Here is a 13,620-nt window from a genome sequence, read left to right on the forward strand (position 1 = left end):
GAATATAGTACTTCACCTTCTTTTCCATTACGCACACTCCCAGTGTAATTTTGGAACCGAGATTGCTGGCCTCCCTTCCCATCGTCGAAGGATTCTGCGGATTCGAATACGCGACCTCCGTCGTTTTCACCTCTAATTCTTTTCGGTCTCAAGAATAAGAAGTACAACGCTCGTGACAGACAGATTCTCTGTGCCAATTATTTTATTCCACACAGAGATCTCTTCTTGCCCAGTGGGGGCCCTCTCGCGCTTAGGTGGGTATCTGGATTTTTTTAGATTTTTGCTGTTTCATATATTCTCTCGACTACCTTAACTCCTGTCGGTAAACCGAGTCGTGCTTTGACCACTTGCTTAATTTCTTAATTTATTCTTTTTAACTGTTATGCATTGTGCTTTTTTGTAGGGTTCTGGCACCTTCTTAACGACTCTGTCGTGTTCTTCCAGGTTGAATTCAAAACGAAAAAACAACAAAAACTAATGAAAGCGACGGGGAAAACATCGTGGGCGGTGTTTTAAACGACGGAATGAAATCTTCACTGGTCGGATGAGTCACTTTCTTTGAAACTTTTTTGCAGTGAGTTCTTTTGATAATTATTAATTTTGAGTTAAAAATTTATTTTCAAATAGAGATGATTCGTCCATTATCCAATTAGATCTAAGAACATAAAAGAAAATGTATTATACATTTAGAGAAGAAAGAAGAAGAAAGAATTTTAACGTCCACGAGGCTAAGAATAGCCTATGGGACAATCTGATCAAGCAGAATCAGCTTTTTTAAGGTCCGATCTCTGCTTATTCAGGCTGATGATGAGAGCACCCATCTTCACGATATGCTCCTCACTGAACAGGTTATACCATGTGCTGGTAGATAGGAAATTGGCAAACTTCTCCCGGTTGACTTTAAGTGCTTCACACTCCAAGATAAAATGTTTTTCAGTTTCCACACTCCCGCTGACGCAAAACAGGCAAACTCTTTCTTCCCAAATCTCTTTTGGCCTTTTCCACGGCCCGGTCTCACACCAAAGTTGGTGAGAATTGGTTCTAAGCTGTGCGATTAGAATTTTAGCCTTCCATGATATATTAGCCCCTATATAGACTTTTTGAAGATGATCATAATTGGGGTTGAACTCATTAATATAGTATTGTTTCTTCCTTCCTAACCCAATACTCCAATTTTTCTTGTAAAACTTTTCCATAACGAAGACCTTTATCTCCTTGTTGTTTGTGGGGCATGAGTTCAAATAAATATCCCATTTTTTCAACCATTTGATGTTTTGTTTCATCCACGTCTTCTTCCTTTTGCACAAAGTGTCGTTGACAACAACCTTAGGCCATCTATCTTCTCCCATTTGCTTGGTTCTTTTTAAATAGCTAATGAGACGCACCATAGCAGCTACCTCAATAGGGGCAGCACCCATTTCACTTAACATAATATCATATGGGACCATGCTTTTAATTTTGAACTTGCTTGTGATCAAACGTTTTTTAATTCTCTCAATTTGCTTCCATTGAGAATCTAAGGTACTGCTGGCCCAAACTTCACAACCATATAGAATAACCGGCAACACCAAAAGCCTAAAAAGTGTTTGGATGGTTTTCCAATCCCAAAGCTCAGCCTCTCTGCATCTATTTTGAAGTGCATAGAGTGCCTTCCAGCCGCCTAGAGTTCTCTTCTCCCTGCAACCTTCCCAACTAAGACTCTTGTTGAAATCAATTCCAAGGTATTTGTAATCTGCAACTTCTTCAAGAATGCTACCTTCAAAGTAAAACTTATGTTGCTCTTGTTTCTTTCTACTTGAGAAAACCATGATTTTCGTCTTGCTAATATTAACTTGCATTTCCACAATATTGCAAAAGCGCTCAAGGGCAAATAAGTGCTCTTGCAAACCAAGGGCGGAATTAGCAAGCAAAATGAGGTCATCAACATAAAGGAGCAGCCTTATCACAAATTCACCCAATTGAATACCATCACCATTCTGCATGTTTAACCAATCTTCAAGTTTGTCAATGTATAAGCCAAACAAGGTAGGGGAAAGAGGACACCCTTGTTTGACACCAATATCACTCCTAAAACTAGTTGAAATGCCATCAGGAGTTCTGATTTTCACTTTAACCTCCTCATAAAGCCTATGAACAACAGCCCTAAGATGAGTCGGGATACCAAGCTCTTCCATTCTGTGCCACAGTTTGTCACGTGGGACTGTGTCAAAAGCTTTTTTGAAATCAACAAAGCAACAGAAGACATCTTCTTTTTTCTCCCAGGTTTTTTCGATGATGTGTCTCAAAGTAATACCATGATCAACTGTGGAATGTTTAGGTCTGAAACCAACTTGGCCTTTTGCACGTTTATGATTTTCTTCTGCCCATTTGTTGATTCTATTTTCTATCATGCTGCCAAATAACTTAGCAAACAAAGGATTGATCATTATAGTCCTATAGTTGGAGGGGTTATTGACAGCGCCACTTTTGAAAAGAGGTATAGCAAGACTTGTAGTCCAATCTTTAGGAAACCCATGAGGAATGATGTTATTGAATATTTTAGCAATATGAGGGGCAAGGACTTTCATACCCCACTTGAGAAACTCTGCTTGAAGTTCACCTAAGTCTTTAGCTTTACCAACACCCAATTTCTTAATACCCAATTCAATTTCTTGCACGGTGAAAAGATTAGTAGAAATGTTGACCAAGGGTGGGGGAGCCACCTCCAAATCATGTTCATAAAGTTGCCTAGCATAATCAAACCATTGAGTGGCTGTGATACTATTGTCAATCTGTTTCTTTTTTTATTGTAGCTCTTTCCAAAAAAGTTTGGGATTATATTTGCTAAGAAAAATTAACTCTTCCCTCCTAGTACACATAAAATCAGCTTTCTTTTTCTTTAAAATCTGTTTGTAAGCTTTGACGTGAGTCTCTTTATTATTTGACTTTCTTAAACCTCTTCTAGCCATTTTGCATTCCTCATCAAACCAAGCATTCACCGGGAAACAATTTGTCTCAGATTTTTTGTTTTTTATTTTTTGCATTTTGAGAGGGCCACATGGATCAGATTTGTTAACTTATGACTGTTGAGATCATGAAATATCTTTTTCTCCCATTTAAGAAGTCTCTCCAAAGCAGCCTGGAAGATACAAGAATTTTCTTGCGTCAAAAGAATTTTGCCCTTTGAATGTTGTTGCAGGGAAGGTTGATTTTTTTCCACATAATACCTCTTTTCTGCCCAAACAATACTTAAATAGATCGGTTTGTGATCTGATTTGAGGTCCCATAAATGTTCACCAATCACCATATCTTCGATTTTTCCACATAAGCTATGTGAACAAACAACGTAGTCAACCACACTCGCCCCATTGTAAGTGTTGCAAGTGAAATTGCTGGAATTTGTCCATCTAATCAGACCATTACAGATAATTAAGTCAAGCATGCCACAGAGAGTAAGCAACTCTTCCCCAAATTGGTTGCAATCATTGGTGTCTTCTGACACTCTCTCCCATTGATGATTTTCTTCTTCTAGGAGCCAAATAGGATTATAATCATCTTTACAGCTAAAGATGCAAGCTTGTTCACTTGCAGTTCTAGCATTGAAATCTCCCACAAGGAGGACCTCACCAAGCTGAGAGAACACATCAATATCTTTTTTTAGGGCAGCAAAGGGGTCTTTGCTGTCAAGACCACATTTCTTGTAAGTTTTGGAGACCTGCGGAGCAAAATAACATGCTGCAATCCTAATAAAATTGTAATTTTCTGAGATCTTAAACCATAAAAACTGTTTATTGGAGTCCTCTTTTTCATGCTGAATGAGACGCCCTTCTTTTTCTTTCACTAACACCAATATCCCACCATGACCCTTGCCATTGCTAGTTGCTTTGTTCCACATTGTCATTTTTTAATAACCTTCAAACGTGGGAGTTTTACAACCTTCGTGTTCATGAGTCTCAACAAGACAAATAACGTCTCTACCTTCCGCAATAGGCCCTAACCCAGGCCCACATCTCCAAGGGTAGCCTCTACAGTTCCAACAAACTAGACTCAAAGAGGCCTGGGTAGATCTTGATTGCTATTTGCCTTGGGATGCAAGACTCGGTGCTAAGTCTTCATCTCTATGTGGCTGAAAGGTTTTTGTTGCAATGTACCCAGCTCCATTTGTTGTTGTTGTTTTGCTGCTCTCTTGTTGCTCTATCCTATATTGGGGACCGGAATATGCAATTACTGCTTTGCCATTGAACAACCACGCTCTTTTTCCTTCATCTCTAGCTGCCCTAATCTTTGCCATTTCAGCCCTTCTTTCTTCTAGTTGTCTCATTGTTAGATCTTCATCCAAGAAAAAATGAGTACCCTTTAGAAGTTGCTTCTTACTTAACAAATTTTGCTTGTCGCGAACACTTGTGTTTATGACATCATTTTAGAACCACTATACATTTGTTTGGCATCTTTCATCAAGAGAACTTGATCCTTGCAATTTAGTAGGTTTCCCAAAAGTGTATGTAAACATCATCTTTCCTTGTGTATATCTTTAATATTAGAAATAAAATTGAAGAAATTCCAATTGTGCACATTTTGCAAGACCAAATCCATGAGTTTCATGTTTAAATATGCACACAAGTTTAGATCTACATTCATGAAAATCGAGTACACACTCACATCGACAACAAAATAAAACATTAAGTATGTAGAATCTAAGATTTTCATCCATGTCAAGCTTAAATTTTGTAACATTAATAAATCAACTTCTAAAAAACTATTACAATGTTTCTATTTTATCATATATTGAATTAAATATTACATTAAAATTATTTCAATTTCTATAATAATGTAAAATATTTATATTAGAAATTGTAAATTTAATTTATATGACTAATAATGACTACTAGTAAAAATAGGTATGAACTAAAGTTGATCATATGGTCATATTTATATCTTTCACTATAAAATACAATTAGAACTTGGAAGTGTGAGATGATTGATGGTCCCAATATGGGAAGTGGGACTCCTTTTGGACATCAACTTGAATGTAGTGCAGTCTATTTACAAATTTTAACATTTTATTTTGTCAATGCGTATTCTACTTGCAGATTTGATAAAAGATTAGATCACAACACATGGTAGAAAAAGACGCTCCGCTACCATGACCTTTATGTGATTAGGGTTTCAATGTTCAAATCACTCTCTCTTTACTCCAGGAAACAACTCAATTACATGGGAACAATTTAGTTTGCCAAAACTCCTTTGCCATTATAATAATTGCTAGACAAAATCGTGAATCTTCTGGATTATCTGATATTTTTTATGAGGTACTTTAGGACTTGGTTAAATCACTTGGTTTTTGTTGAATTGTTAAAAAAAAAATCTGCATATATATATATATATATATATAATAAAAGTCAAAAAAGTTATTAGCACATGGACGGCGATTAAATCTATTTTTTTATTTTTATAGTTTTCATAAAATGAAAATAGCTTAGACTTTAACTCATAAATTTAGAAATAAATATAAGATTTATTGTTTTTAATATGTATTGGACATAAAACATCATTATCAATATCATCATTCAACACATAATTAAACATGATTACATAGTAAGAGTTGATGTCAAACTCAAATCATCACCATCAAGATCATTATAAGACAAAGTTTTATTTATTTATTTATTTTTAAACGAAGAAGAAGGAGAAGAATATCATCACTAAGATTTTGATTTCATTCAGAAAATTGTACTACTAGTTTGACCCTTTTCTATTATCTTTGTTATCTTATTTGTTTATTTTTTTTAAAAAGAAGAAAAAGAATAAGAAGATCATCAATAAGAATTTGATTTGATTCGCAAAGATTCTACAACTAGTTTGACACTTTTGTGTTATCTTTATTATATAATATTTATTTATAATTGTCGTCTCGTTTTTGTAATTCAACTTTGTTTAATATATAAAAATAAGCTCAATTTCATAAAAAATGTGAATCCTAAAATCCATAACTAATATCATCATATAAGAATTTAATTTCAACAAAATAGGCAACTCCCAATTCACATATTATTTCTAAATAAGGGTTTTTATATGACCAAATGCTCATACATATGACAAGATCAACCACTCACTAATAAAGGGCGAAAAAGAGAGAAAGTCAAATGAAATATTTTCAAGTTTTAAATACCATGCAATCTAATTAAAGATTTTTTTGTTTATTTTTCTTTGCATTAAAGATTTTTTATAACAAAATAAAATGAAAGATTTTAATAATGTCTACAAGATTAGGTGATTTATAATATCAAGAGTTACGAAAAAGGTGAAATTGTTGTTCAAAAAAAAGTGTGCAAGTCTGTGTTGATTTATAAGATCTTTATAAAATAACTTGAAAGGAAGATCAACTTTTCTAAGTGTTAGTTGCAAACTATAAATATAGTGCAAGCTCTTCTCCCCACTTAGCTTCAAATACAACTCTCAACCTATATGGGATGTTATTTCTTTAATCATTGGCAATGGCATATAAGATCCAATATAATTCATTTCCTATTGAAATTTGCATATAAAAAACTTTTTACTCCAGTCAAGAAAGAGAGATTGAATTCAATGTGGAGATGTTCATTATTTTCCAACAAATGATTTAGGCTTAGCAATACAATTTGAAAATCAAAGGGTATTGCTCAAGCTCAATTCTTAGTTTGGAAACTCTTACATCATTATCTTCTCATGGGTGACTGACTTTGTTTCTTTCAAATGGTCTCATTAAGTTGTTTATCTTATAAAAGAAATAGTCTATCAAGCATTTATTTTGGTTCTAATTTCACCCCTAGGTCTTATGGAAATCCATAATCCATTCTTTATTAAATATCTTCCCTATGTAGCTTACCTACAAATTTGCCTTATTCAGGATCGAGATGTCTTGTAGTACTATTTTTTAATCTTGTTGTCAAATGATATTTTTTCATTTAGAAGCAAAGATGCTACTATCGTGTATATATTATGTAATCTTCTTTTTGTAGGTTGTCAATCTTGTAGATAATCACAGAATTCAAGGATGTTTGGAATTTTACAACATTAACTTGGAAAAGTGACAAAGAACTCAAACATGACTTCATACTACACAACACTCTTATCAAGGACATCTAAAAGGTTCAAGATTACATTCCTCTAGCTCTCCATTTAAAATTTTATAATCTCATTCCATGTAATGTTTTTAACGATTGGAAGTGGGTATAAGGTTATATATTTTAAAAAAAATCTTTCAAGCTAACCTACTTAAAGCTTCTCACTCCAACTTAAAGTCAACCAAGATTGAATATGAAATGCAAAGTGAATTGGTCTGAGTCTAAGTGGTTTACCTTGAGCCTTGCTAATTAGAAAACTAAAGTTAAAGCTTTAAAGCTCATTTTAACATGGAGGTTATACACTACAAAATTGTTGGGGAGAATGTGGTGTCAACCAACATGGTATCAAACCCTTGGGAACACTTATGGCACAAAAAGTTGTTATCGGCACCCAACATTTCTTCCTAGACTTCATTGTCATTCCACTGGAGAAAAAGGCCTATGATACCCTCCTCGGAAGAGGTTGACTGATCATGGAAAAGGCAAATCATAATTGGAAGAAGAACACACTCTCCATCGAGAGTGAAGGGCATAAATATAAGATCGACTTGAGGAACCGGGCAGTGAGTGAAGAACCGGCATCCTCTGACTCAGAGTCTGAGGGTGGAGAGTTAGGTATGAATAAAGGGAGGAAAGACATGGAACCCAACGACAAAGGGGTGCTCGAGTTGGAAGACTACTCTGACAATGAGGTGAGTTCCTTGAACGGATTAATTCACTGGCAGATGGACGATTATGAAGTTTTCTACCCCGACTGTAACATGCTACAAATTGGCAAATTTGAGGAAGTGCAAAGCTTGTCGTACGATATTCATCTTTGCACTGCCCCTTGACCCCGCTAGGGGACACTAACCCCGGACCCTGTTGGGGGCGTTGCCCCCAAACCCCCATTTGATTTGGCAGGTACACGACAAGTTGGGGTTGTCCAGTCCAAGTCATTCTCCAGACAACTTGATGTTTGTCTTACTTTTCTTGCTACCCAAGCTACCGAATGTCTATTATGTCAAAAATTCTAGAGACTATCGGCCATGCATTTTGGACTTGCAAGAAATCTCAAAAAAATGGCACACAATTATCACTTCTCTTTCTTCTATGTTTAATAAAAAAAATAAGTTAGATTTGCTCTTTTAGGATTGCATTGCTCTCGAAACAAGTTTTCATGATCTTTTCTTCAATGTATAAACATTTGAATATTTAAATGTAAATATTTTTTTTCTAATGTCTTTTTGTATATGGAAGTGAGTATAAACTAGTTAAATTAGATCCACGTTGATGTTTGAGGATAATAAAATTAGATCCACACTACTCAAGATCAACCTTAAGCCTTCAAAATTGACCTATAAGAAAATATATTTATTCTAATCTCAGAATAATGAACATACATATCTTCCATTTTTATATTCCAACATTATATATATATATATATATATATATATATATATATATATATAACTTTTATATCTTATTTAATTAGTTTGGAAGAATTCAGTCCCTTACAATCTTATCTCCAATCCCTTACAATTTTATATCCTACAATCTTATTATTATAATTATCATTATCATCATCTTGTGAAAACCCCATAAATGTAAGACTTTGACTAAACCTATTACAATGCTGATTATCACAATATATCTGTTTTTAATAGTGACTATCTAACGAAGCCTAAATCATCAATCCGTTTACAAATACTAAGCTGTCATTGACTTCGAAAACGCTCAACAATAATTCCAAATGGTGATGTATAAAAGTACACAACTAAAGCTTTTCATAGTGTAATTAATACAACTAAGAAAGCACTTTCCTACCTATGTCTCCCTCTTTACCTACATCAAATCATGCCTTGTAACAATAACAGGCGTCTTCATATGCATTATTTATATATATAATATTGCCGTAAGAATAACAAAGGAATTGATAGAGACTTTGTGGTGCACCCGTAATTATTCTATAAGGAATAAACATTCTTGGATCTTCACTTCACTTACCATTTCGGTTGTCTTCGACAGCAACGTCTGATCTAACATAAGTCTAAGAGAAACTGAAATATTTTTTGAGGAAAAAAGATTAAGCTTTATTACCCTTTACGAATTTGATTATAGATGTGGGAATGGAACCATATTCATATGTTTATTGAGATTATGTATGAGGATCTTTGCATATGTAATGTGTCTTTTTTCAAAAGAAGTTTTATAATATTTTATTATTATTTATAGTATGAATAAAATTTAAATATAATAAAAAAAATTGAAATTATAATAAAATTAAGATATAAGTTTGAATATTTATTTAATTATTTTTTATTCTTCCAATCAATTTGAAGGAAAATATCATTTTTTTTCACACCACCTTATCTTTTAGAAGCTTAGTCTAAATGGATCAACATAGGATTTTAATAGGTCTTAAGTAGTCATATCTCAAAGATAATCCCTATTCCCTAAATGAGTTATAAATTAAGTTAGTGGTAGAGCTAATAAATCTTAATCGAGAGTTACTTTGCCCCTTTCTTGTTTCTTTCTTTTAGTGATATATTGTTTGGACCCTTAGTTGAATTTTGCATTAAATCAACTAGGTCTATGCAGTTTCATTATGAAATATTTTAATATTTCAATCATCAATGTCTCTTAAAATCCTCTTTTGTTCCAAAGATCATATGATTATGTTCATTGGGATATCTCATTCAATCTAAAAATGCTTTTGATAATTTAATTAGAAAGAACTCAACCAAAGAATCTTAGTAGATTTGATCCTAATGAATTTGATGATCATTATCATATCTTGTTTCTAGTTTCAATGACTTTGTTGGAGATTGGTCCATCAAATGCAATTCCTCTAATATGGACATATAACTAGTGCTTCCATATCTCATGATTCAACATATACATCACTTAAGATTTTATGTATCAAAATACCAATAGATAGACCTTTCATTAGCTCATTGATTTCTTGGATAGTCATCTCCTCGCCCTTTATTTGTTAATCTAATTCTTTTCCTTCAAAATTTCAAATGGTGCAACCATAAAAGGTGCATCTGATTCCCAACTAGCTTGAGCACTTACTCTAAAATCATTCATCTTTAGTTTTAATTTTAATTTTTAAAAAAGTCCAATTATTCTATGATAGGATAATTAAGAATATTTTTCTATTAACTCTATTATAGCTCCAAATACCAAAATGCTACCTTTTGTAAAGTATTAGGCTCCTTGAATTTTTTGCAATAGGTCAAAGTGCTATATCTTTTGTCTATACCAAATTTTTGTCTTGTATTTAACACAATCTCTAAATCCTTATCCAAGTAAGTTTTTATGTGGGAAGTAGAACATAATGAATGAATTTTTTTCTTAAGTATACACATATCAAACTAAGACAAAGAGCAAAGAAATGAAGACAAATAAAAAACAAAATTTTAAAGAATTATATTTCATTGAGTAAGTGAAATTAAGGGGAAAAAAGAAAAACAAATATTTCAAATGCTTATGTAGTTTGTGTACTATAACAAATGAAATGAAAACATGTTATATCAAGACATTAAAATATGACAAAAACTAGTGCAAATGAAAAATAAGTCAACATAAAATGCCTAAATATCACCTTAATCATTTAGTTATAACAAAAATATTATAATTCTTGACATGTGACTTATAAAGGTGGTTCTCAATACTTTTTGTTAATATTATTTTTTGATCTACATATTTGACATGTATTTTGTTGAATAATTACTTCATTATCCAAGATAATCTAATACCAACAATGCCCTTGCACTAATCCCTAAATAGACTTACACTTAATTAACATTTTTTAGATTTGTTTTATATATTAGCTTTACTCGCCCTACTAAATGAATAGGAAAACTTCAACCACTTGTTTTTTCTCTCTTCTCATATGGATAATAATAGAATCCATACCTTCACAAAACAAATAAATCAAGGTACCATAATTCATGTGTTTACTTTATTTTTAATGAAGCTTGTCATGATGCTAATTGTAAGAGTGTGTAGACATTGCAACAAAAACATTTTAGCTAACAATTTAGGTCATAATTTTTAGCAAGGAAAAGAACCAAACAAAAAATTTGTGTGATAAGCTAAAAAATCTAACAAAGATGGTCACCTACACCCATGAGAATATATATGATTGAGTATTGCAACATTTTTTTTATGACTATGGTTAGTCTAAGTGTTAGGTACATCTTGTTAGAACTCTTAATATGATTAGCATAAGTTTTTGTTAGCCCCAACAAAGCAAGTTGATATGTGTAGTTTACAAGTTTTGGAGTGGCAATATCCACCATAGAAAAGCCTAATTTTGTGATGCTCTTAAGCTAGACAGCTAAATACACTCAAAATGTGTATGGGTTGATGGAGGTGGAGATTTAAATCACCACTACTAAAAGAAAAGTTCAGATATATGAAGGCCTAAAATGAAGTATCTAAGTACATTCAAGTTTTGTGTGACTTGAAGGTGTTGGAGATTCAATCTCCCACAAAGCCTAAATATGTGAGGAGCCATAGTTAGGCAACTAAATCTAATCAAGACATATGTAACTTAAGGGCCTTGAAGATTCAATATTTGCTCATGCAAGCCAAATTAAGTCAAACTTTAGTAGTTTGCCATAAAAGATTATCAAAGATTTGAATGTTAAACATTCCACATATTATAATCAAGATCACTAGTTCTTTATGATCTTGAATAAGATAAATTTAAAATGATATTAATATTTATAAGATAGAAAATAAGAAATAAAAATGCAAAAAACTTCAACAAACCTTTAAAAAAATTAAAAAACATATAAAACAAATCATACCCGTACACCTTACATATCTTATCATTCTAGAATCCTATCCTCAAGCCCCATTCTATTGAAACTTAAAAAAGGAAAAAAGTGAATTAAAGAAAAACAAATCTTTAAAATGCAAAATGTTGTTAAAACAAAATCTTTGACTAAATAAAGAGATATTAATATAAATAAAACCTCTTATGCCTTACGGATCTTATCATTCTAGAATCGTATGGTGAAATCCCATTCTACTTAAAACTAAAATCACATACAATTCCTTAAATGTTCCCCTATTGTTGTCCCGTTTCAAACAGCCGAACCTACAGAGAGTAAAATTACTCGCACAGTCCAGAGAGTAAAATTATTCGCAGTCTTGGCGTTAGTAAAATCTTGCAAATTTTCAAAAGTGAAAGGTGCAGATTCAATCCAGAGACCTTGGAGCGCACTCCAAAGAACTCGGATTTCATGTACACCGTGTCATATAATATTCCTGACAGAAAATTTGTGAAACTTTAATTCATTCCAAAAAAATTAACTGGGCATGTACAGTCTAGGCCCCTACACGAAGCAGGGCAAACGGCGTATAGTCTCATGAAAAATGAAATACGGAACAGGCGAAATACTATTAACATCAACTAAAATTAAATCGCGTAATTAGCGCAATCAGCGCAGTAATTCAGACTACTAGTATTAACATTAACTAAAATTAAGTTGCGTAATTAGCACAATCAGCGCAGTGCTAGTACAGGTAGGCTCCAGTATTCAAAGGAAAGGGGGAACATAAGCGGCCGCCTTCTCTGGGCAAATAATTTCAATGATAATTTCCCCAATCACCGCTAAATTCATCCTACTGCTTTCTAAATTGATTTACCTGTCACAATTTCTGTCAAAATTCATCCTATTGTTTTCTAAATTGATTTACCTGTCGCAATTTCTCCAAAAGTAAAAGACAATTTAAACATTTCCATTTCCGACAGAATTTATAGCTGAATTTTCTGAATGAAAAAACGGAAAATGCAAATATTTGGAGTTTGATAAAGAAAATAGAATCTACTACCAATAGTTTTCCCAAAAAAGAATCAAGAACGAGAATATTTATAGCTGAAGAGTTTGGCAGTTCCTTTGCGGGGAGAACAATAGGAGTATATTCGTATAAGATTGAAAGCTAAATTACTAAATAAATTAATAAAAACTTATGGCCGCAATTGCGATGTGCAACATCACCTGTAAAGCAGGAAATTGAACAGGAATGTGACAATTCACCTTCTTTTCCAATACGCACACTCCGACTGTGATTTTGGAGCCAAGATTGTCGGCGTTCTCCATCTTGGCGATTCTACGACTCGAACCCGCGACCTGTGCACTCCTTTAGTATGCAATCCTCTGCTACCAATTCTGTTAGCCAAATGTAAATTTTGTTAGCCGAATACGGGATAGTTTAATTCAGGCGCGTATCCCACGGTGCGGTAAGTGGGGACACTACCGCATATACCAGAATTTAATATTTGCACCTTTCTTTCTTTTTTTAATTAAATTTTGAGTGCCTAAAATTCTTGCCGGGGATGACACGCACTCTGACCACTCACTCCAGGGTTTATAATTATAGTTTTGTAACATCCTTTTTGTTTGGAGTTACTTTAGCTGCTTTAGTTAAACAATTCACATGTTTAATGTGAAGAGATTTTGAAATTTAACGAACTTTAGGGATACGCATGCACCTCATCAATGCTAAACTAAAGGCCTCACGTGACATGACCTGGTAA

The 13,620-nt window shown here is 33.2% G+C and overlaps 1 protein-coding gene across 5 annotated transcripts in view; it reads right to left on the reverse strand.

The window, feature by feature from the left end:
* Positions 1-13,349, reverse strand: part of LOC131076618 (inositol hexakisphosphate and diphosphoinositol-pentakisphosphate kinase VIP2) — a 311,202-nt gene extending 297,853 nt beyond the window's left edge. Inside the window, exon 1 of one of the 5 annotated variants that reach the window (XM_058013892.2) lies at positions 13,121-13,349. In XM_058013892.2, coding sequence (XP_057869875.1) covers positions 13,121-13,183 — 63 coding nt within the window. In that variant the 5' untranslated portion in view covers positions 13,184-13,349. Of the gene's footprint in view, positions 1-16; positions 463-13,120 lie in introns of those variants that run through there. The other 4 variants (XM_058013893.2, XM_058013895.2, XM_058013891.2 and 1 more) reach the window with 4 other exon arrangements.
* Between the last annotated feature and the right edge of the window lie 271 nt (positions 13,350-13,620).

This window comes from Cryptomeria japonica, chromosome 5 (genome assembly GCF_030272615.1).
Source record: "Cryptomeria japonica chromosome 5, Sugi_1.0, whole genome shotgun sequence".
NCBI lineage: Eukaryota > Viridiplantae > Streptophyta > Pinopsida > Cupressales > Cupressaceae > Cryptomeria > Cryptomeria japonica.